Here is a 21,746-nt window from a genome sequence, read left to right on the forward strand (position 1 = left end):
AGGGTCCCCTGCTTTGCCCTGCTGGGACCTCTGACCCCCGTGCCAGGGCTCTGGGCTCCTCGAGGTTATGTTGGTAAGACCTGAGTGGTGTCAGCAAAGGCCAGCATTCGGCTTCCCGGATGACGGACCTGTCGTGCCCTCTGTCCCCAGGACTGTCCCCAGCTGCTGCGAGTGGACAAGATCCTGGTGCCCGTGGAGGTAATCAAGCCCATCACACTGAAAGCCAAGAACCTGCCCCAGCCACAGTCTGGTCAACGCGGCTACGAGTGCATCCTGCACATCCAGGGCAGCGGGCAGAGGGTGCCCGCCCTGCGCTTCAACAGCTCCAGTGTGCAGTGCCAGAACACATCTGTGAGTGACCCACACCCGGCCCGACTGGCCCGTTTCCTGCCCTGCCTGGGCTCTGTGCACCTGTCCCACTGCCTGCCAGCTGTTCAGGTGCCCAGGACCCTTGCGCCGTCCCCAGCAGCTCATAGCCATTGGGTGTCTGAACCTCCTGTTTGGGTAGGGCTTGTCACCCACCTCAGAGCAGGCCCTGCCCAGCACCCAGCAATCTAGAACAAGCCCAGGCTCTGCTAAGAGGGCAGCTGTGCCCCAGGCTGCACAAACCGACTGCCTGATCCCTACGTGGTCACACTCAGTGTCCACATGCCATCTGCTGTCCTTGTCCTTTTCTCTGTGTTGCCTTCCCAGCCCCTGCTCTGCATCCAGGGGCCTACAGACAAAGGCCAGACTTCTCTATTTCTAAATGTATCTGAAAGGCAGAGTGACAGGGAGCAAGGGAGAGATCTTCCATCCACTGCTTTACTCCCTAGATAGTCGCAATCGCCAGGCCAAAGGCAGGAGCCTGGAGCTTCTTCCAGACCTCCCATGTAGGTGCAAGGTCTCAAGGATTTGGGCCGTCCTCTGCTGCCTTCCCAGACCATAATCAGGGAGCTGGAGTGAAAGAGGAGGAGCTGGGACACAAACCTGCACCCATGTGGGTTGCTGATGCCTGAAGGTGGAAGATTAGCCTATTGAGTTATCATGCCAGCCGCAGAGTTCTTCATTTAGGTTTGGGGCCTGGGTCGTGTGCAGTTCAGGACCTGTGAGACTGAAGTGTGTTGTGAAGCTCTGAAACCGCAACTCCCCTGGCTCTGTGGGGTGGCCTGTCCCTGTCCACGTGGCAAGTGGCTCACCTGAGGTCACACAGTTGGTGAAGGTTATGGCTGGGTTGGACCTGAGTCCTCTCCTGGGCCAGGCACTCCTACATGGTGATTGTATTTGAAGGTGTCATGTGGGATCAGGAAAGTTCCAGATAAGCTCTTTTCTTGTCTTTTCGCCTTTCTTCTTTTCTTTTAAGATGTGTTCATTTGAAAAGGCAGAGTTATACACAGAGAGAGAAAGAAAGAGAGAGGGAGGGAGGGAGGGAGGGAAAGTGTTTCCATCCATAAGCCATAAGTTTACTCCCCAGTTGGCTGTAATGGCCAGGGCTAGCCAGGTTAAATCCATGCGTCAGGGGCTTCTTCCAGATCTCCCACATGAGTACAGAGTCCCAAGTGCTCAGGCCATCCTCTGCTGCTTTGCCAGGCACATTAGCAGGGAGCTGGATAGGAAGCAAAGCCGCCAGAACTTGAACCTGCACCCAAACCAGGTGTCGGCACCACTATAGGTGATAGCTTTACCTGCTGCAATGCAACACTGGCCCCCAGACAGAGGGCCTTATGGAAACACCCTACTGTTCCTGCAGGAGGAAAGAACACTCGAAGAGCCCACAGCTCTGCTCAGGAGCACTCAGCATTCCCGGGACAGAAACCCCAGACTGTCTGCAGCTCTGCCGCTGGGCACCACCCCTCCTCCCACATTGGCAGCCAGGCCCTTTCTGAGATTTCTGCAGCGAGCCTTATTAAACCTGCCAGTAAGGGGAATATTAAACATCTCTTGCTTCCTCATAAATTCTGGAGGCCATGTGGGCCAGCCCCAGGAGGGCTGGCTCAAGTAAATCTCCCCAAACTAGAAGGTCCCTGTACAGAAAAGGCAGCCTGGGCCCCCCCCCCCCCTTGCATTCTGCAGGTGCAGGCAAGGGAGTCAGTGGGGAAAAGAGCCCGCACTCCTGGGAGAGGCTGCACCCGGACCTCGGAGGAAGCAAGAGGTCTCAAGTGCCCGTATGCTGAGTCCGCATGTTTTGGTTGACTTGGTCCACAGGGAGGGGATCCTAGGGAGAGCTGTGTGTTAGATGGAGCTCCTCGGTGCCCTGAAGACTGACTTTGGGGTCCACCAGATTCACTGAGGTCTTGCATGGGAGTCCGTCGGGTTGAACATCCTCAGCCTGTTCTGGCCCGAGAGTTGCTGCTGGCTGACGGAGCCCTCAGTGCACACAGGGGACCCCCGGATGTGGCAGCAGTGCAGGGCCTCCTTACAGTGGCCTCCTTAAAGGGCGGGAACGAGGATGGGCACCACTGGCTCCAGCGTGGGTATCTGTCTTTCTGAGGCTGAATTCTTGGGAGCCGAGAAGTCAGCCAGTCACACAGGAGAGCCCTGATGCCCCAGGACACAGTGAGCAGCGCTGCTACGAGGCCATGGGATGTTTCTGAGTGCACAAGCCTGGCCCTCCCAGGCTTGCGCACAGGCTGCAGGCCTGGGACCCAGGGCCATCACCTCCAAGGACAGGACCTGACCTGGGGCCCTTGGCCACCCTGAGCATTTGGGAGTGGCTGGCTGTACCCTGGCCCTCTGGGACTCACCGTCAGTCTGCAGTCTCCTGGCGTGCTACAGACCATCTCTGGGTCCCTGCCGGGGGCCGCCCCAAGGCAGCCCAGCCACTCTGCCAGCATGATTTAGCCATACTCCTGGTAATAGGAAAAGTTTTTTTCTCTATCATTGTTGAATCTGGAAAACTGAGATGACAGGGGAGGGCCCCCCAAGGAGTGGAATCAGAGGGTCCCCTCCCCCCACTAGGACCCTTCGATGCAGGAGGACTCAGCTCTGTCTGTTTCTAGAAGCCTCTTTCTCTTCAGCAGAAATAGCAAGAGAGACCCTGGGTTTTGCTGAAACAGGCCAGGGTACTGGTTGCCACCAAGCAGTATCCTTATCTTTGGGGTCATAATCTGAGGCTCATCATTCTAGAAAATAAGACATCGTCAGGCAGGACTGGATACCTGGAGAATGTCTCTACTGCCCTGTTACAGAGAAGTCTCTAAGGCCAGAGAGGGCAAGAGACAGGCCAGGTCACACAGTGAGACAGGAATTCGAGCTTGAACTAAGCTTCACAGTTTAGCCCCTACAGCAGCTTAGAATCTTCTGCCCTGGCTTTGATGTGTTGTCACTGGGAGTAGGGCATCTGGACAGCCTGAGAGAGGATGGTGTGCAAGAGACGGTTTCGTTTGCCACAACCCCAAGCAGTCTGGAACGGGAGCAGGAGGGAAGGTTGGAACACACAACCCCGGGATGGTGACGGGAGAAAGAAGTCTCAGGGGAGAGCGGAGGCAAACGGGGACACTCAGTGCGGGCTCCTTGCCGGCTGAGTCCCTCTGGCCCTGTTATTTAAGGACAGGCCCTGGGCCAATGGCTGCAGCTCCCAAGGAGGTAGGAGGGGAAGAGTGGGGAGCCTGCAGGCCAGCGTGGGGCGGGGAGCTGCACCGTGGCTGGGCCTGGCCTACTTCAGACGAAGGCTCCGGCAGAATGTCAAATGCTGCTAATAATAGTGCCCCGCAGCCCCTGCTCAGTGGCTGGCAGGGCTGGTAAGTGGGCTGCAAAGGGCAGCTGGCTGGCTGCTGGTGTGCTGGCCAACAGGGCCTGGGGCATGAGGCCCAGCTCCCGTGGACCCTCGCTGGCCTCCGATTTGCTCTGAATTATCTAATTTAGCAAGTGAGGGCCCAGTGGCTACGATGCCCAAGTCCCGTCATGGAGTTGGTTCAGGCTCCAGGTGTTTCTCTTCCAGCCCAGGTTTCTCCTAACACACTTCCCAGCAGGTGGCAGGCTCGAACACCTGGACTGAGTTCCCAGCTCCTGGCTCTGGGGCCTGACCCAGTGCCCGCCGGGGGGCGTCTGGGAGTGAAGCATCACCTGGAAGCTCTGTCTGTGTCTGACTCCTTTTGCCTGTATTGCTCCCTCTGTTTCTCTGCTTCTTGAGACAACAAACAAACCAAAAAGCCCACAGAAATTCAGCTGCCCATGTACAGTAGAGGCATGGGGAGAGAGCCGGGGAGAGGGCTTTGTTCCTTGATGCTCTTCAGCCAGAGAGGTTTGCTGAGCCTTGCTCTGCAGACCGTGTGATGCAGCCCTCAGCCTCCAGAGAGGAATCCGCCAAGAGACCCACGCGACAGCAGGGAGCACTTGTGTAGTTTCTGTAATATTTTGTGGTGTGAGCTCAGGAATGGGGAGAGGACAGAAAATTACATCAGCATATTTGATCCTCAAGTCTTTGATTTTCTGCAGAAGGAAAATGTACACACATTGACCCCCAGGCACACACACGTGCCCGCATGCACACACCAGCACGGCAGGTTGATATACAACCCGCACACACGCCAACTGTCTGGCACGCAGGCATTCCACGCACAGAAGCTCCCACCCTGGGAGTTTAAACACCACCTTGCAGAGTACCCCAAGTGTACACACATGGATTAAAATACGCAAAATATTTGGATGCTGAGAATATGTGACAGACACGGCGCATAGAGCGCAGCATCCGCTGTACATCGTCACGGCAATCCCGGGGGTGTGGGCTGCTGCACAGTCCACCTTACAAACAGGGAAACTGAGGCTTGGGTTCTGGGCTTGCGTGAACACAGTCACGGGCTGGCAGGACCACCGTGTGTGTGTGTGTGTGTGCACATGCATGTATGAGCACACAGACAACATGGGTGTGTGTGCCAACCTCTCCCAGCCAGCATGCACGTAGATGCGTGTGTGAACATGCAGTCAGGAGCTGGCAGAACCACTGTGTGTGTGCATCTGTAAGCACACAGACAACACTAGTGTGTCTACGGTGTTGTCTACTAACCTCTCCCAGCCAGCACACACACAGGTGCATGTGTTCACACCAGCTCCACTGGGTCAGGCGGCTGTATGTTTATGCTGACAGTCCAAGTGGAATTGACCCCCAGAGCGATTCTGTGTGAGTGACGGTGCTGTGGAACAGTGCCCTGGGCATGCATCGCCGGGCAGTTAGCATGCAGCAGTGGTCCTCATGGCAGAGCCTGGGCACATGTGGTCAGTTTGGAGTGTCTGTGGCACTGGAACTTATGCATATTTCCTGGCTGAGGGCTTCGGCAAGTCTTTAGAGGTTTCGACAACCAGGCCAGAGAGCCATTCCTACCCGCAGCAGGTACACAGAGAGCAGGGCTTGCGTTTCTGCCCAGCCTGGGCACTCCTGATGATCTGTGGCTGTCTCCTAACTTACGACATAGAGAGGGACAGCATCAGGTCCCAGGCCCAGCCCTTGTGTGCGTGAACTCTGTAACACAACCTCACACTCAGCTGCCTGTGGGAGGAGTCCCTGTGAACACGCTGCCCAGCCCTCTGCCCTCCCATGCCAGCTCCATTCTGTGTCTCACCCCTGTGGGGTAAAGAGTAAAGCCCTAGAGTACACTTGGTTTTGTGTCCCTTCACCCACCTTCTTCCCCTGAGCACTGAGGAGCAGCCACTGTCAGACGCCTCAGGGGCTGGCGTGCCTGGGGGCTGCTGCTCTCTCCAGCCTCACTTTGGGAATAGGTTCCAAGGGGAGCTGGGCAGGAGCACATAACCGAGAGACCCCAGGAATCGAAGGTTCCATCCCAGGCATTTAGGAGGGCACAACACACCCTGCACATCTCCTGGCAGGTCTGACAGTTCAACCGGCCAGCACTGCCTGGTATAGCCTTCCTGGGTGGGAGGCCTAGTGGGAGTGTGGGAGGCAAGTGGACCAGGCTTGTACCTGTGACTTTCTAATGGGGAACCACTAGAGGTAAACACCTAGCTTGCATCACTGTGCCCCTTAAGCCAGCACATGCTTGAGTGTGCATCCACTAGATATGCGCCTGCACAGGTGTGCGACAAAAGCCCACTCCTGCTTTGCCTTCCAGATCCTCTGTCCCCAGCTCTGCACACACACACACACAGTCCTATCCAGTCCCTAGCCCCAGGTCAGCACCCAGGTCCACCTAAGGCATCCTGTGACCCAACCTTCTCTCCTCCCCCAACCTGGCTGCAGTACTCCTATGAAGGCATGGGCATCAACAACCTGCCCGTGGAGTTGACGGTCGTATGGAACGGGCACTTCACCATCGACAACCCGGCTCAGAATAAAGGTGCAGAAGCGTTGGACCAGGGAGGGGAGGGGGTTAGTCCTTCCAACCTCAGCTCCTCCTGTGCTTTTCCTCCCTTGGGTTCTGAGCCCCTACCCTTCCCTGTTATTTCTTGGGTTTGTGCATGGACTGGTGGCTTCTGGAAGGGGAGTGGAGTAAATGGATCCAGGAGTGCATGGTTGGGGACCTGTGGCCTCCTTGTGAGGCTCTTCTGCTCAGGCATGGGTTTCCTCAGGAGACCTGAGTGGGCCACACTGCCCTGAGTCCGCTCGCCCCAGGCTGGGACTGTGCACCTGTTAGTGCCCGGCCCCTTCAAATACTTCCTTGCCTGCACCTCCCTGCAGTTCACCTCTACAAATGTGGAGCCATGCGCCAGAGCTGTGGGCTGTGCCTCAAGGCTGACCCAGACTTTGAGTGTGGCTGGTGCCAAGGTCCAGGCCAGTGTACCCTGCGCCAACACTGCCCTGCCCATGAGAGCAGGTGGCTGGAGCTGTCCGGTACCAACAGCAAGTGCACGAACCCTCGCATCACAGAGGTAAGCTGGGACTGGGAGCCATGTGCTGCCAGCGCAAAGGCCATCATGGGGGCACCAGGTAGACTCCTCATTTTCCTAGCAATTTGGAATTGCTAGGGGCAGAATCTCTATGAGAGCTGTGTCAAAGGAGTATCCACCCTCATACCCTTCCTGTGTGTCTCCCAAGAGTCTCCATGATAAGGCTGTGTGGCCAAGTGCTTAGCTGCATGCCCACAGTGATCTCCCCAGCCTCTTCCTTTCCGTCGGTCATCATTGTCCACATTAAATCACTGCCCAGGGCAATGAAACTCATGCAGACAGCTCCTTCTCTTGTCACACCCCACTCGGACAGAAACGCCACTCAAGAGCCCTCTTCCCCTCTGAAGTGGCAAACAGGAATGTGCATCTCTTTGCATGCCGTCCCCTCTGTGCCCCAGGAAGGAGCTGACTAATTAGAAAGCACACAGGGGAAGGGGAGAGGAGGCCTCTGCCACGTGTAGGGTGTATGCATCATGGGTCTCACCTTTGTGCAGGACACCCCCAGAACACACCCCGCACGCCAGGCCCTTCTCCTTCCCAGTCCTGCTCATGCAGGCCCTGGGAGTTTCTCTTGGTGAGCTGCCTGAGCAGGGTCTACGCAGTGACATTCAACCTGGTGTGTGGGGGGAGGGGAGTGCTTGGGGTGTGGGGGGAATTGGCATCGTAAGCAACAGGCTGATCTGGAGCTGGGGGGAAGCTGCCCCTGCACCCACACCTGGACTGAGTCCCCAGGTTTCCGGCCCCCAACCCCCACCTGTTCCTGCTCAATGGGAATCGCCACCCCCAGGCCCCCCAAGCCAGAGCCACCCAGAGGCAGCTGAGTCCTGCAGCTAGCTCATGGAGTGCCAGATGCAACCCCTGGGACTTGCTGCTTCTTTGGCCTGGAAGAGGATGGCAAATGAAGCAGATCTCCCTGCTACAGAGGCTGTTGGCTGCCTCCAGCCTAGCATTAGTCCTTTGGCAAGCCCTGGCCGAGCCACAGGTGTAACTGCTTAATGAGGACGAGCAGCCCAAGCTGGAATACCATGCGGAGGCTGTTGCCAGGGGTCAGGGTGCTCGGGAGCCCGATGGTCAAGGCAGGCACTCGGGGAGAACCCAGAGTCCCTTCCCCACCTTCCCTGCACCCAGGTCTGGGTCTTCGAGACAGCTGTGTTCCTGCTGCTATGGGAATGCAGTCTGTGAGTCCTCGCACTCAGCACACACACACACACACACACACATCCCCTCCAGGTACATGAGAGGTGGGTGAGGATTTCTCTCCGCAAAGCTGCCCAGACTAGCTACTTTCGTTTTTTTCTTTAATTAAGGATCTATTTGATTAATATGAAAGATAGCCTGATAGAGGAACAGACGAACACACGGGAGGAGGAGAGAGAGGTCTTCCCTTTGCTAATCCACTCCTTACGTGGCCACAGTAACCAGGGTTCGGCCAGGCTAAAACCAGGAGTCAGGAACTCCTGTTCTCCCACGTGGGTGCTGGGACCCGGGCACCTGGGCTGTCTGCTTTCCCAGTGCAATAGGAGGGCATTAGACTGGGAGTGGAGGAGCTGAGACTCAATCCAGTGCTCCATGTGTCACAGGCGGTAGCTGAACATATTGTACCACAACACCGCCAGCCTCACCCTAAAAGGGAAGCCCGGCTGTTACCCTTGCATGGTGGGGAGAGCGGGACTGGCTGGCAAAGCCTAGAGGCGGGTGGTTCCACCCACGTGAGTCACACTTGCACATGAGGGCGAGAGGAAGGGCACGGAGGCCTGGTCTGTCAACCGTGCGGGTCATGATGGGATGGCTTTCAGTGTGTGTGAGCACTGCCCTGGCTGCCGAGCCCCCACAGCACAGCAGCTGGTTTGTAACACTGCTGACCCTGGCGAGGGCACACCAGGGTCCTGGCTGGCATGTGAGGACAGAGGCACAGCCAGAGCCATCTCCTGCGGGAGCGGAGGCAAGCAACACAAGCTGGGCTGTGACGGACCCTCCAGTGTGTGCAAAGGGTGTAGTTGCAAGCCACAGCTCGGGGTAAACAGATGAGGCTGCGAGGCTGCAGAGGGAACCTCTCTTCTCATTGGCAGACGCTTGAGACTCTACTCAAAGACCCCACAACACCACCAGCTGCTGTACCTGCAGACAGACCCTGGGCTCCCTGGTGAGAGCAGGCCCGCTCAGGGGAGTCAGATGATGGAAGAGAGCCAGCTGCGTCTCCCAGTTGCATTCACTGCCTTTCCCTTCCTCCAGATCATCCCAGTGACAGGCCCTCGGGAAGGGGGCACGAAGGTCACGATCCGTGGAGAGAATTTGGGCCTGGAGTTCCGTGACATCGCCTCCCACGTGAAGGTGGCGGGTGTGGAGTGCAGCCCGTTGGTGGATGGCTACATCCCAGCAGAACAGTAAGTGGAAGGCAGGCCAGTAGAGCTTGTACGTCTCTTCCCCAAATTGCTTTAGACCAGGGCTGTTATGGATTTCGGAATGTTTGTGAGGGAGAGTTTGGAATATGTGCATATTCATGACATGTTATTTTGGGAATGACACCGCATCTAAACAGAAAATTCACTTGTGTTTCATACACATATAATCATCTAATAATTCTGTGGGTAAATTAAATTTTCTTGGACTGAATTTTTCCACCTGTGATGTCATGTAAGTTGCTCAAAAAGTTTCAGATTCGGGAGCATTTTGAAGCTGGGGATTAGAGATGCTCAACCCAATTAGGACTCTCCTGGTTAGTGATTGACAAGGGAGCTGGGTTGGGAAGAGGGGTGAAGAGCAAGCTCCTAACTTTGTAGTGCATGGGGGACCCCTGCCCTTCGCTCACCAAGCTGGTGAGTCCCCAGCTGGAGAGGGGAAGGGAAGATGCTGAGAGAGAGGAGAAGAGTGACCGTTCCCTGCTTGGCATGTAGGGTGCAGGTGGAAGAAAGCAAAATTATAACCTGCAGGAAAAGTGTGAGTTCTGGCCGTGTGCTGTTCTCAAGTCCTCATCCCAGGAGTCTTCTGTGTGCACTGTCACTGCTGTTCACTGCCCTCTCTCCCACCTGGCAGGCCAACTCAGGAGCCCCGTGTGCCTTCTAAATAAGCAAATCCATTTTCCAGCTGAGCAGCTGCCTGCTGCCCTGTGAGGCAGCTCAGCATGGCACACCCCTTGACTGCCCCTGCCTGAGTAACACCTTGCCACCTGTCTTGGTGAGTGACAGTGTGCCTGTTGACCTAGCTGCTGACTGGGCCTGGCCTGGAGTTGATGGACGCCGTTCCTCTGAGGTCTCCTGACTCCTACCAGAGTCCTCCCACGGCACCCACAGCAGCTCAGGTGGCTTGGGCCCCAGAGCTCTAGGCCCCATGAAACTCCCTTTCCTTGTCCATCATGACAGAGTTAGCAAAAGAGCTAGCTATGGCTTCCTCACTTTGCCAAGTCCTGAGGGGCTGCTGTTGATCCATTGTGGTGTGAGGAACTGTAAAATACACTGCTCTAGACCCACATAGCTGGATAACTGAAAATGTAGTTATAAAACCACACGATTAAACGATTGTGATGTTCATTAGATGGGTGGAAGAAGATAGAACGCCCAGAAAAATAATCCTGTGATAAAGGCAGCATTTCGTATCAACTTGAACAAAGGCGATGGGGTTCAATCCGTAGTGCTGAGGAACCCGCTGGAAAAGCACATCAGATCCTGATTTCACGTTTTGTGGCGAAATGAATTTCAGATGGATTAAAGAGTTACATGTGAAGAGAGAGACAGAAAGGATTAGGGGAAAATATAGGTGAGAATTGAAGAAGAGGATGGTGTTCTCTGTGTAAAGGCAAGGAGGAAATGACAAAGGAAAAGATTAGGGGATTGGAAACTTCCGCCTCAGAGATCACAGTGAGCAGGATAGAAACACAGATGCTAAACCGGGGGACAGCTAGACCCTTTCCAGACACTGCAATGTTTGTTACCATCTGAAGAGATTTTACAAATAAAAAGCAAATATCACAGCCAGGAGCACGAGCGTACCGTTCCTAGGATAAGAACAAAACGTTGTGTGGGGGAAAGTGTTTACCAGGAGTAGTAATCTATGAGATGCAATTAAAACCATGGAGAGTGATCTGTGCCCGTGAATGCCAGTGTGGGTTAGAGTCCTGGGACTTGACAGCAGCCTCGTCCGTCCTCAGCAGGAGGGCAAGGTGAACCAGCTCTCTGGAGGACACAGGAGGGCTGAAAGTCTTTATCCTGGCCCTCCTGTTTCCAGAATGTTCTTTCCGTTATCAGACGACACAAATATTTATTTGCAGGAAAGCTTACTTAAGCCTTAACTGCAATAATAAAAATTCAGAAGGAATTTTCTTGCCTCAAAATAGAGATTTATCACTTCAATAAATAAGCATATGTTCATCGGATAGTCAACAACAACCCCTTTAAATCTGACCTCATCGAAGACTCGTGGCTCAGAATATACTGAGCAGGCAGGACGCTGCTTCTGATGGGCGTTGTCAAAGGAGAGAGCCAACGGCCACAGATTCCTAGGCGGGGGAAAGAAGTGGTGTCTGTGCAACAAGTGTTTTTACGTAACTTTTCATAATTTTTACACTGAGTACATTTTTAGTATGTTATCTGGACAGAAAGGTGTCTATTTTCACATACCTATTTTGCATATTTATTTTCTTACTCAGAAGGTCTTCTGTGACAAACACAAAGTCTAGACATCATAAGGTGAACGAACAATCCATTTAACCACACAGAAACTTTTAAACTTCAGTATGACAAAGGACGTGTAACAGGCAGAAGCTAACGCTGCACCAACTCCCAGGCCCCTCTGAAGACAATCCATCAGCAGACAGAGAAGCCAGAGGAAAAGCCCGTAAAAGTACGCTCAACTTCACTACTTACTGGCAATCAGGGAAATTCAAATTAAAATAAGACCCTTTTCCCAGTATATTGGAAAAACTTTCAAAGCCTTGTTAATATCTCATATTGGCAAAGAGTGGACAATTGATGCAGCTGCAAATTGCAAGCCTCTCTGTACCATTGCTTGACTGTCCTCCACCAAATGATAAATGTATAAACCATCTAACTCAGCGTGTCCCTGACTTGGCAACCCATTCTAAAATGTAATGTGCCATGCTTAGGGATGCGTAGAAGTGGCCTCGTTTTGCAGGACTATCTGGAGTCAGAGAAAAATCAAGACCATTAAATGTCCATCCACAGGACAAAGATGACCAAAACAGTTGCTGTGGTCCCAGCATGAAATACTGTGGCCCCATTAAAGAGTCAAACACAGCCACACACATGCTGCCATGAAGGGAAACCCCTGCCGCGTTGGGGTAAAAACAGGCCCATGTAGAACAGAAGATACTGAATTTCTGCTTCTATCTTTAAAAGGCACACACGTTTCTTTATGTATTTATCTATGTATATATAATGTTTGTGTGGCTGCAGAGAAACACACATGTGTGTTTGTGTTCTGTGCACACCCAGTGGCTCTTGGCATCCCTGGAGGATGGGTTCCTGGCTACGCTCCTCCCAGAACACCCATAACTGAGACTCCCCGCGATCCTTATAGAAGGTGGCCCAGCACTTGCACATAGCCCTGCTGTGTCCACAGCCCTCCTGAGTGCTCCAAGTGATTTCCAGATTATTTATAAAACTGAATACAGTGCAAATTCGTTTTAGGAGTTATTTAATTATTCACTTATTTGCTTACTTATTTAAAAGAATTACAAAGAGAGAGGGGAAGAGACAGAGATTATTTTTCTATCTACTGCTTCACTTCCCAAATGGCTGCAACAGCTAGAGCTGAGCCAATCGGAAGCCTGGAGCCGGAGCTTTTTCCAGGTCCTCTATGTGCGTGCAGAGTCCAACCACCAGAGCCATCCTTTGCTGTTTTCCCTGGCACAGGGAGCTGCCTTGGAAGTGGGGCGGCACCTAGACAAGACGCTGGTGCCACAGCTCTGGCCCCTATGATGTAAAGTCCATGGGAAGAGTTGATAATACCATATTGTTTTGAGAGTAATGACAAAGAAATACGTTTGTACATGTTCAGTACAAAAACGACTTAAGAAAAAACTATGGTTTCGGTCCATGATTGATGTGGATCCCATAAATGGAGTTAACTATCAATGTATATCCTTGGGCAAGTTGCCTAGCTTCTTTATGTCTCAGCTCTTCATTTGTAAGATGGGACAATAAGGTAGATGGGTTGACATATAGGTGGAGTACAGGTGGTACAATCACACACGCACACACACATTCAAAGCTTTCATTGGGTTGGGATGAAGACAGGGACATTCACTTTCCATTGTCACACTTTTATGCTGTTTAATTGCTTCCAAAGCATATGCTAACATTTTGCATTTAGCACATGGGTCTGCACACACGCCCAGTGTGAAGCAGAGAGCAGGTTCATAAGGCAGCCCAGAGCATGGGCAGCAAGGAGCACCAGGAAGCTCACTCAGCTAGCTCAGGAACAAGCCTGGCTTGCAGTTTGCCTAGAGGTAGGTCTTCACACAGCTCTGAGCTCGCTCAGCTCAGTTCCCGAAGCCATGTGGCAGAAGTATTCCCTCCGCCGTACTTAATAACGGAGTGCATTATTCATGAAGAGGGACTAGGTTGAGCCAGAAACTCAGGTCCTCTTCTAGGACCTGCTCCAGGGAGAACCCAAGAGGCGCCCCCGCGGGGAGGAATCCTGACTCTCAGCCTCTCTCTCCTCCCCTGCCGTCCCTGTGGCCCTGCTGCAGAGAGCAGGGTCTGACTGTGTCCTGGGAGGGCCGTGCGGCGCAGCCCAGGGCTGTGGCTGGAGCTCCTCTCATCTCGCCCCTGCAGGATTGTGTGTGAGATGGGGGAGGCCAAGCCCAGCCAGCACGCAGGCTTCGTGGAGATCTGCGTGGCCGCGTGTCGGCCCGAGTTCATGGCCCGCTCCTCGCAGCTCTACTACTTCATGGTGAGTGCTGGCCACAACTGCTGGGCCTCCTTGTGGCTGTGTGGGCACACCAGGGCAGGAGACCACTGGGACAGTCTGACGAGGCCCGTGGGGGTCCGATCCTAGAGGCAGAGCTCAGCACTGGGCTCTGCCCTGCGTGCCATGGGGCTTCAGGTACGTGGCTCTCACTCTCAGGGCTGAGTGGCCACATGGCTAGGAGGTGAAGGTGTGACTGTCGCGTGAAGGTTTGGGCCCCAGCTCTGCCACTTACTGACTGGTTGGACTTGATCAGGCCACTCCGTTTCTTGGGCATCTCCAGTTTTTCAATGTATAAGGGGAATAATGATTGCACCCACCTCATGGTGTTGTGCAAATGATGTAACTCATTCCAGTAGCATTCTCTTGGTCATCTCTGTGGTCTCAACGTTGCTGCCACATCCTGGCCTCTGTCTGTACACCCAACCCAGCCCAGCACTCCTCCCTTGCCATCGCCTCACCCTGTGACCCCTGGAACCTCTGCTTCACCTGCCCTGTGTCTCCTGCCCCATACCCACCCATCTCCCTCCCCTCACACCATCACTCCACCCCCTTTGCCATTCCTACCCATCCACAGGTCTCTGCAGCACCCCACCCCTGGCACCATGCTGGAACCCTGCCATCCCTTCAAAGGCTGCCCAATGGCAGTTCCAGGGCAGGGGTTGGGGTCTCTCAGGACCTGTGATTGTGGAGATGCTAGAAGGGCACGCGCATCCTGCCCACACTTGAGGACCACACTTCTCAGGCTGCTGACAGCTCTGTTGTCCTCAAGTCCTCATGTTTCTGGATAGCCCTGGAGTAGGAAGCCAACATGACAGGTTTTGTGCCCGGCACCAGATGTCCTCAGTGTGTCGTGGGGAGTCCAGGCTTCTCCTTCCATCCTGTCTCCCTTCCTCCTCTCCTTTCTTCCCTCCCTTTCTTCCCTCCCTCACTCCATCCAACTTCCTCCTTCCTTCCTCCCCATCCTTCTTTCTGCAAGTGGTAGTCATTTATTGCCTTGCACAGTATCTCTCCCTGGACTCCTGGACGATTGTTAATTGAACTGAGTTGATTGATCTAGCTGTGGGGTTATAGTGGTGGACAGGGCCCAGCCTCTTCCTTGGGAGGCCTCCAGCCTGCGAGGGAAGGAGCGGTCAGTGTAGAGACGTGAGCACAGAGTTCCTTCTTCCTCAGGCACCCTGGGGACACAGGCAGTGCCCACTGAATGGCGTTGGGGACACAGGCGGTGCCCACTCAGGCCCCCTGAGGACACAGTGGTGCCTACTTAGGCCCCCTGAGAACACATGCAGTGCCCACTGAATGCCCTTGGGGACACAGGCGGTGCCCACTGAATGCCCTTGGGACTCACGCAGATGGGCTCATGGAGGTGTAGTTATACTTGCGCACTCAGGATTCATATGCCCTCCTTCTTCTGAAAGAATAGAGGGAATTCCCAAATACAGCCCAGCATGAAGGCCATGGTGATGAGGGAACACTCACACATAGAACATATACAGCTACTCTGGACTTTGAAGATACACACACAGGGGCAAGCAGTGATACATACTCTATCTTTTAAAATGTTTTAAAGATGTATTTATTTTTATTAGAAAGGCAGTATTAGAGAGAAGGAAAGACAGAGAGAAAGATCTTCCATCTGCTGGTTCATTTCCAAATTGGCCACAATGGTTGGAATTGATCCAGTCCGAAGCCAGGAGCCAGGAGCTTTTTCCAGGTCTCCCACATGGGTGCAGGAGCCCAAGGACTTGAGCCATCCTCTGTTCCTTTCCCAGGCTGTAGTTGGGGATTAGATCAGAAGTAGAGCAGCCACAACACAATCTGGTGGTTCCCATTTGGCATGCTGGCAGTTGAAGGGAGAGGATTATTCTGTTGAGCTATGGTGCCAGCCCCAATACTCTGTCTTATGCAGGTACAGAGGGAGACTGAGACAGAGTGCTGACAGGGACTCCTGACACTGGCTCTGACGTAAGGAGGAACTGCTGCTAGGTCATTTTTCCTCCTGTGGTCCATGGGAGTGACCCTGCAGGCAGAATGCAAGGGCCTGTTACAGCCTCCCTCGTTCACACGCTGTCTCCCTCAGGCCCCAGCCGCCTTGCTGTGTGCTGCTGCCCAGGGTTGCCAACTCCATGACTGGCCCAAAAGCCACAGCCATCTGTACGTGGCAGATCAGATTTACAGAGAAAAGGAAAAACAGGAAGATCTCTCATCCACTGGTTCACTCCCCAAGAGGCTGCAACTGCCAGAGAAGAGCCAATCCAAAGCCACACAAGTGCCAGGTCCCAAGGCTTTGTTCCACACTCTTACTGAGGTTCTTCCAGGCCACAAGCAGGGAATTGTATGGGAAGTGAAATATTCAGGACACCAACCAGCGCCCCATGTGATCCTGCTGCTTACAACACGAAGATTTAGCTGCTGAGCCATCCACTGGGACTTCAGCCGGGCACCTTTGGTCCCCACTCTGAGGCCCTTAGCGCCCTGGAGTCCTGGCACAACCCTGAAGGCCCTTTCTCAAAGCTGAGGTTCAGAGAGCAAGGTTTCAGTCTTCGCCTCTGTCCCTCCAACTCGACAGTGTGGGTTTCTTCAGCCAGGCAAGGAGCGCTGCTCCCCACCCCTCCACCCTCCATTCATGGAGCCAGAGAAGAGGCGGCCAATAATGCAGAAGCCGACTTCCCATGCAAACCTGCCGTGAAATATTTATGAAGCATGACTTGAATAATTAATAGTTTCTCACAACTCGGAAACCTGTCTGCATTGCATCCTCTCCACACCCCAAGAGGAACTCCCCCTCCACTCAGCGTGACAGCAGCACCACTGTGAAGCCTGCGGGGATCCTGGCCTCTACCCCTCTAGCGGCCCTGGGAACCCCAAGCACTCAGAACTTCCCCTTTTGGATGGAGTCTCTTGGCTACTCCAGACTTGAGAGTGCGTGCATGCACACACACACACACACACACACACACACACACACACACACACATTCACCTGCCCATCCATCTCTAGGGAGGGCACCAGACAGAGTATTGCAATGTGTGGAAGCCCAGAGCTGCTCCTCTGCTCGGCTTGTGCCATGGTGATGTTCCGCTTAGGGTGCACTGGGCAGTGGAGGCTGGGAGCGGGGAGTGTGAGCCCTGTGGTCTGGGCCCTGTTCCTTCGTGCTTTGCACCACAGCTGGACGAGTGCCAGGCAGTGGGCGAGCAGGCTCTGCTGGGGGCTTCCCTCGCCCTCCTGAGGTGTCCGCTGGTGAAGGAGCATTGGTGGTGGGCATCTTCTCTCGGCGTGGTGGTCTGTCTGCCCTGGGGAACCAAGCAGTTGGACTCCTGGTGCTGAATTCTTCAAGGGGGAAGATTGCCAGGGAGGGAGGGAGGGAGAGAAGTCCTCATTTAAATGCAGATACGGGCTTCTCACCTGGGACGCAGGAAAGTTTTTCCATTAAAATGCTAATGAAAGAACAAACTGCGACCCCAAATCCCCAGTCGGCTCCAGCTGTTTCCTCCCTGCCCCCATCCGCAGGCTGACAGGTGGCTGGGGACAGGCTTGGAGAGCCACCAAGCATCTTAGTGACATCCTGGAACTCCTCCCTGGTTGGCCACTGGGAGCTTGGGGCAGCTACAAGACCTGTGAAGGGGACCCCAAAAGTCCCCCCAAATGACAGAAACTATAGACTTGGGGAGAACATGATTGAGACCTGGAGCTCTGAAGTCACATCTGCCAGGGAGCTTTCTGGCTATGTGACCTTGGAAAATGTGCTTCACATGTGGCACAGGCAGCAACACCTGCTTCACAGGTGGCTGGGCACTTGGCTTGTATAAGCCGATAGCTGCAGGTGCACAGCCTGACACATGGCAAAGCACCCATGCACCTATCATGGTTCCCATTGCTAATCAGACATACAGACTCTCAGGGCCCAGATGCTGCCCACCATGGGACAATAGACAATCCCCAAAAGGCAGTTCTGGGTCAGGGGCTCTGGAAGCCCCTTCCACTCCGGCTCAACCATCTCAGACCTTCCCCTCTCCCACGCAGACCCTGACTCTCTCAGATCTAAAGCCCAGCCGGGGGCCCATGTCTGGGGGCACTCAAGTGACCATCACGGGAACCAACCTGAACGCAGGCAGCAACGTGGTGGTGATGTTCGGGACCCAGCCCTGCCTCTTCCACAGGTAATCTTGGGTGGCCCAGGTCTGGCAGATACATCACCAGGGCAGGCTGTGGGTTCACAGAGAGGGGGTCCTAGCCTTGGTGCCCCCAAAGTACCCAGGGATGTGCCACAGAACCAGATTTGGAATCCACTCAGGGGAGCCTACTGGAACTGGTGAGAGCTAGTGAGAGCAGCACCCCCAAGGGCTGAGGGTTTCCTTCCCTGCCCCAGGGTTCAGCCCCAGAAGGGGGAACCTTCCATGAGTCAGAAGTCCAGGGGTGTGGAATGTTATGGCAGGAGGCTCATGCAGCCAAGAGCTCTATGCCGTGTGTCCGGGATGACCCTCAGCCAGACGGATACCCCAAGGGAGCTCAGCAAGAGCTGGGACGGACATGAAGAACCCCAGGCCAGGTTCTGCATTAAGTGTAGGGAAGACTTTTTTCAGGGCTGCTGTGATGAGGCCAAAGTTTAGGCTCAATTCCCAAAGCAGCAAACCCAGCATGGCTGGCAGCAGGGGCATGGGGTTCCTAGTCACTGAGCAGAGTGAGGGGGTCAGGAGGTAGAAAACCACTCAGAGGGAAACAGAATGGTGCTGGATTGTCGTGGAAGGCAGGCCAGGGTGATCCGCTATCATGGTGAGGATGAGGGATTTCATTGGCCAAGTGTGATCAAGTGCCAAGCAGGGTGGAAACAGGGACTTCCAGCAAACTGCTGCAGCAGGAGCCTTGCCTAAAACAGGGTTGTGGGCCCCAAGGTCCGCTCAAGGACAAGGCCATGCTGAGAGGCAGAGGGACCTGTCTAAAGGTGACCAAGGAGAGAATCTTTGCCACTGGCTCTGGAGCTGCGAGTTACCGTGAGGATGTCCGGAGGAGTGTGGGTAGTGGGAAGCTCAGCCCAGACACCCACCCTCGTCAGCCCCAGGAGCCCAGTGCTGTGCCTTGCCCCCTCCAGGCGCTCTCCCTCCTACATCGTCTGTAACACCACATCCGCAGACGGTGTGCTGGACATGAAAGTGACTGTGCAGGTGGACAGGGCCAAGATCCGCCAGGACCTCGTCTTCCAGTACGTGGAGGACCCCACCATAGTGCGGATTGAGCCTGAGTGGAGCATCGTCAGGTAGGAACTGCCCCCAATCCCAGCTGCCCGCCCTTGCACCTTCATGCCCTGCTTAGGTTCTCAAAAGCCAAGGGGAAGCTTGCATGCTGCACTGGGGATCTAGGAGCTGCAGTGTTGGTTCTGGGAACGTTGCTATCAGAACACCTTCCTTTGCACAGGAGCTGGCTCACAGGCCATGCTCAGAGCTCAGAACTCACCTTCCCACCTGAAGGCTGCTGGGCAGGCTAGGATGTGTACTGTACCCTCAGAGGAGCACTAGTTCTATTGTCCTGTATCTCACTTCTGGCAAGTACGAGGCCCTGCCTTCAGGCTGAAGCATGGGGGAAAAGGGGTGAAGTCAGGACGGCTCAGAAAGAAGCCACACTGCCTGAGACCATCCAAGGTCAAGTTCAGGTTCCTTCTCTGATGATCTGGATCATGCTGTGCCCGCTGGTTGCCATCTGTACCTCTCCTTGGTGGCAGAGCTCAGGCCTTGCCCCTTCCTGGTGTCCCACCCCAGGAGATAGGAGGGAATCGGGGCCTGCAGTGATGTGTCTGGCATGCTCCTCCTGGCCCTCTCACCTCCAGGTTGGCGGGGGGTTAGGAACCTTGTGATTCAGGGCCTGTGGAGTGGATTGCATCGTGTCAGGGATGGGGCTACAAGCAGAGGGTAGGGACTGCTTTCCCAGGCCCTGCAGCATGCATGGGGATGATAGAAGCTGAAGAGGGCGTCCCTCAGCAGGGCTGTGGGGAGTGCAGGCAGAGTCCTCACCGGGGTGTGTGTGCAACTCTAGTTCACCCAGCAGGGATCTAAGAAGTTACCTCACCTGCCAAGGCCAGCCTTCCTCACATTCATCTCAGGCATGGGGTGGCTGCCAGCAGAGAGGGGCAGATATTACAGGCCCAGTCAGGACGTTCCCACTTTGTTAGACCTGTTTCCCCTCTGTCTGCTCCAGCTCTGCAGGGGCCCCAGAACTGGGAGAACCAAAAGGGGCTCAACACAGGCTGGGGCTAGGGACAGAGCCCGTCCATTGGAGGAAGCCATTGCAAGAGTCTTGGCCAGGGCTAAATCGGATTGACTCCTGTTTTTGTCAATAAAGTTTTATTGGAGCCCAGCAGTGTGCACCCATCTCTGTATTGTCTGTAGTTGCTTTCTCACTGCAGCAGCACAGCCCAGGGATGGTGACAGGGAACACATGTCTGCAAAAGCTGAAATATTTACATTCTAGCGTTTACCGCCCCCTTACCTTAAGCCCAGAGGAGAGGCAACTTTGCCTGCCGAGACAAATCTGGTTTTTCTCAGTAGGGGCAGCCATGGTCTTAAGGCAGGGGGAGGCTGAGATGTACAAGCAGAGGAGAGCAGACCCTAAAAAGCCAAACCAGGATGTGACCTGAGGGCCTGGTAAGTGAAAGGGATGAAGGTGTTCCCCTGCTCCCACGCTCGGGCCTCAGTCAGCCACCCCTGAGGGATCCACAGCACAGTGAGTGCTGCCTTGTATCATTGTACAGGAAGCAGAGCTGACTTCCTTTGCGATCTGGCTCTGTGAGCCAGCTCCAGCATGCCTGCTGAGGTTACAGAAGTCTAAGCATGGGTGGTCAGTGGGCTGGGCTCTGTACATGGCATGGCCTCCCATTCCTTACCAGCTGCTTGTGTAGCTAAGGAGATGTGCCGGTGGCCACTTGGCATTGTGTGTTGGACCGAGGCCTGGGAGGCCTGGGGAGACGGCTGCCCACCAGATCTCACAGGCAAAGAGGCCTCTCTGGTTTCACATGAATTGTCTTGCACACACAAGCCCATGTACACATGTGTGTACACACATGTGCTTGTGGAAGGAGAGCTGTAAATCAGAGGGAAAGTGCCAACTCGGGCTGAGAGGCAAATGGACAGAAGTAAGTGTGCATGTGGGCAGTAAGGGTTCTTCACCCACCAGCCTGATGACTCACGAAGTGTTGGGACTCCGTGTTTAGGTGTAGGGTTCTTCCCAAAGATGCTCGGGTAGTTGGGGATCTGGTTATTCCTTGCTTTCCTCTGAATATCCCAAAGAAAGATCCAGTCCAGGCAACTGCCCTCTCTTCATGTCCAGTCCAGGCAACTGCCCTCTCTTTATGTCCAGTCCAGGCAACTGCCCTCTCTCCACGTCCAGTCCAGGCAACTGCCCTCTCTCCACGTCCAGTCCAGGCAACTGCCCTCTCTCCACGTCCAGTCCAGGCAACTGCCCTCTCTCCACGTCCAGTCCAGGCAACTCCCTCTCTCCATGTCCAGTCCAGGCAACTGCCCTCTCTCCACGTCCAGTCCAGGCAACTCCCTCTCTCCATGTCCAGTCCAGGCAACTGCCCTCTCTCCACGTCCAGTCCAGGCAACTCCCTCTCTCCATGTCCAGTCCAGGCAACTGCCCTCTCTCCACGTCCAGTCCAGGCAACTCCCTCTCTCCATGTCCAGTCCAGGCAACTGCCCTCTCTTTATGTCCAGTCCAGTCAACTGCCCTCTCTCCACGTCCAGTCCAGGCAACTCCCTCTCTCCATGTCCAGTCCAGGCAACTGCCCTCTCTTTATGTCCAGTCCAGTCAACTGCCCTCTCTCCACGTCCAGTCCAGGCAACTCCCTCTCTCCATGTCCAGTCCAGTCAACTGCCCTCTCTTTATGTCCAGTCCAGGCAACTGCCCTCTCTCCACGTCCAGTCCAGGCAACTGCCCTCTCTCCACGTCCAGTCCAGGCAACTGCCCTCTCTCCACGTCCAGTCCAGTCAACTCCCTCTCTCCATGTCCAGTCC

General features: G+C 54.6%; 1 protein-coding gene across 1 annotated transcript in view; it reads left to right on the plus strand.

Annotated features, from left to right (window-relative positions):
- Window positions 1-21,746, plus strand: part of PLXNA4 (plexin A4) — a 302,382-nt gene that overhangs the window by 241,679 nt on the left and 38,957 nt on the right. Inside the window, exons 9-15 of the mRNA XM_004598181.2 lie at window positions 151-351; window positions 6,173-6,269; window positions 6,611-6,801; window positions 9,052-9,203; window positions 13,611-13,728; window positions 17,767-17,903; window positions 18,833-18,997. Coding sequence (XP_004598238.2) covers window positions 151-351; window positions 6,173-6,269; window positions 6,611-6,801; window positions 9,052-9,203; window positions 13,611-13,728; window positions 17,767-17,903; window positions 18,833-18,997 — 1,061 coding nt within the window. The remainder of the gene's footprint in view (window positions 1-150; window positions 352-6,172; window positions 6,270-6,610; window positions 6,802-9,051; window positions 9,204-13,610; window positions 13,729-17,766; window positions 17,904-18,832; window positions 18,998-21,746) is intronic.

This window comes from Ochotona princeps, chromosome 25 (genome assembly GCF_030435755.1).
Source record: "Ochotona princeps isolate mOchPri1 chromosome 25, mOchPri1.hap1, whole genome shotgun sequence".
NCBI classification, from domain to species: domain Eukaryota; kingdom Metazoa; phylum Chordata; class Mammalia; order Lagomorpha; family Ochotonidae; genus Ochotona; species Ochotona princeps.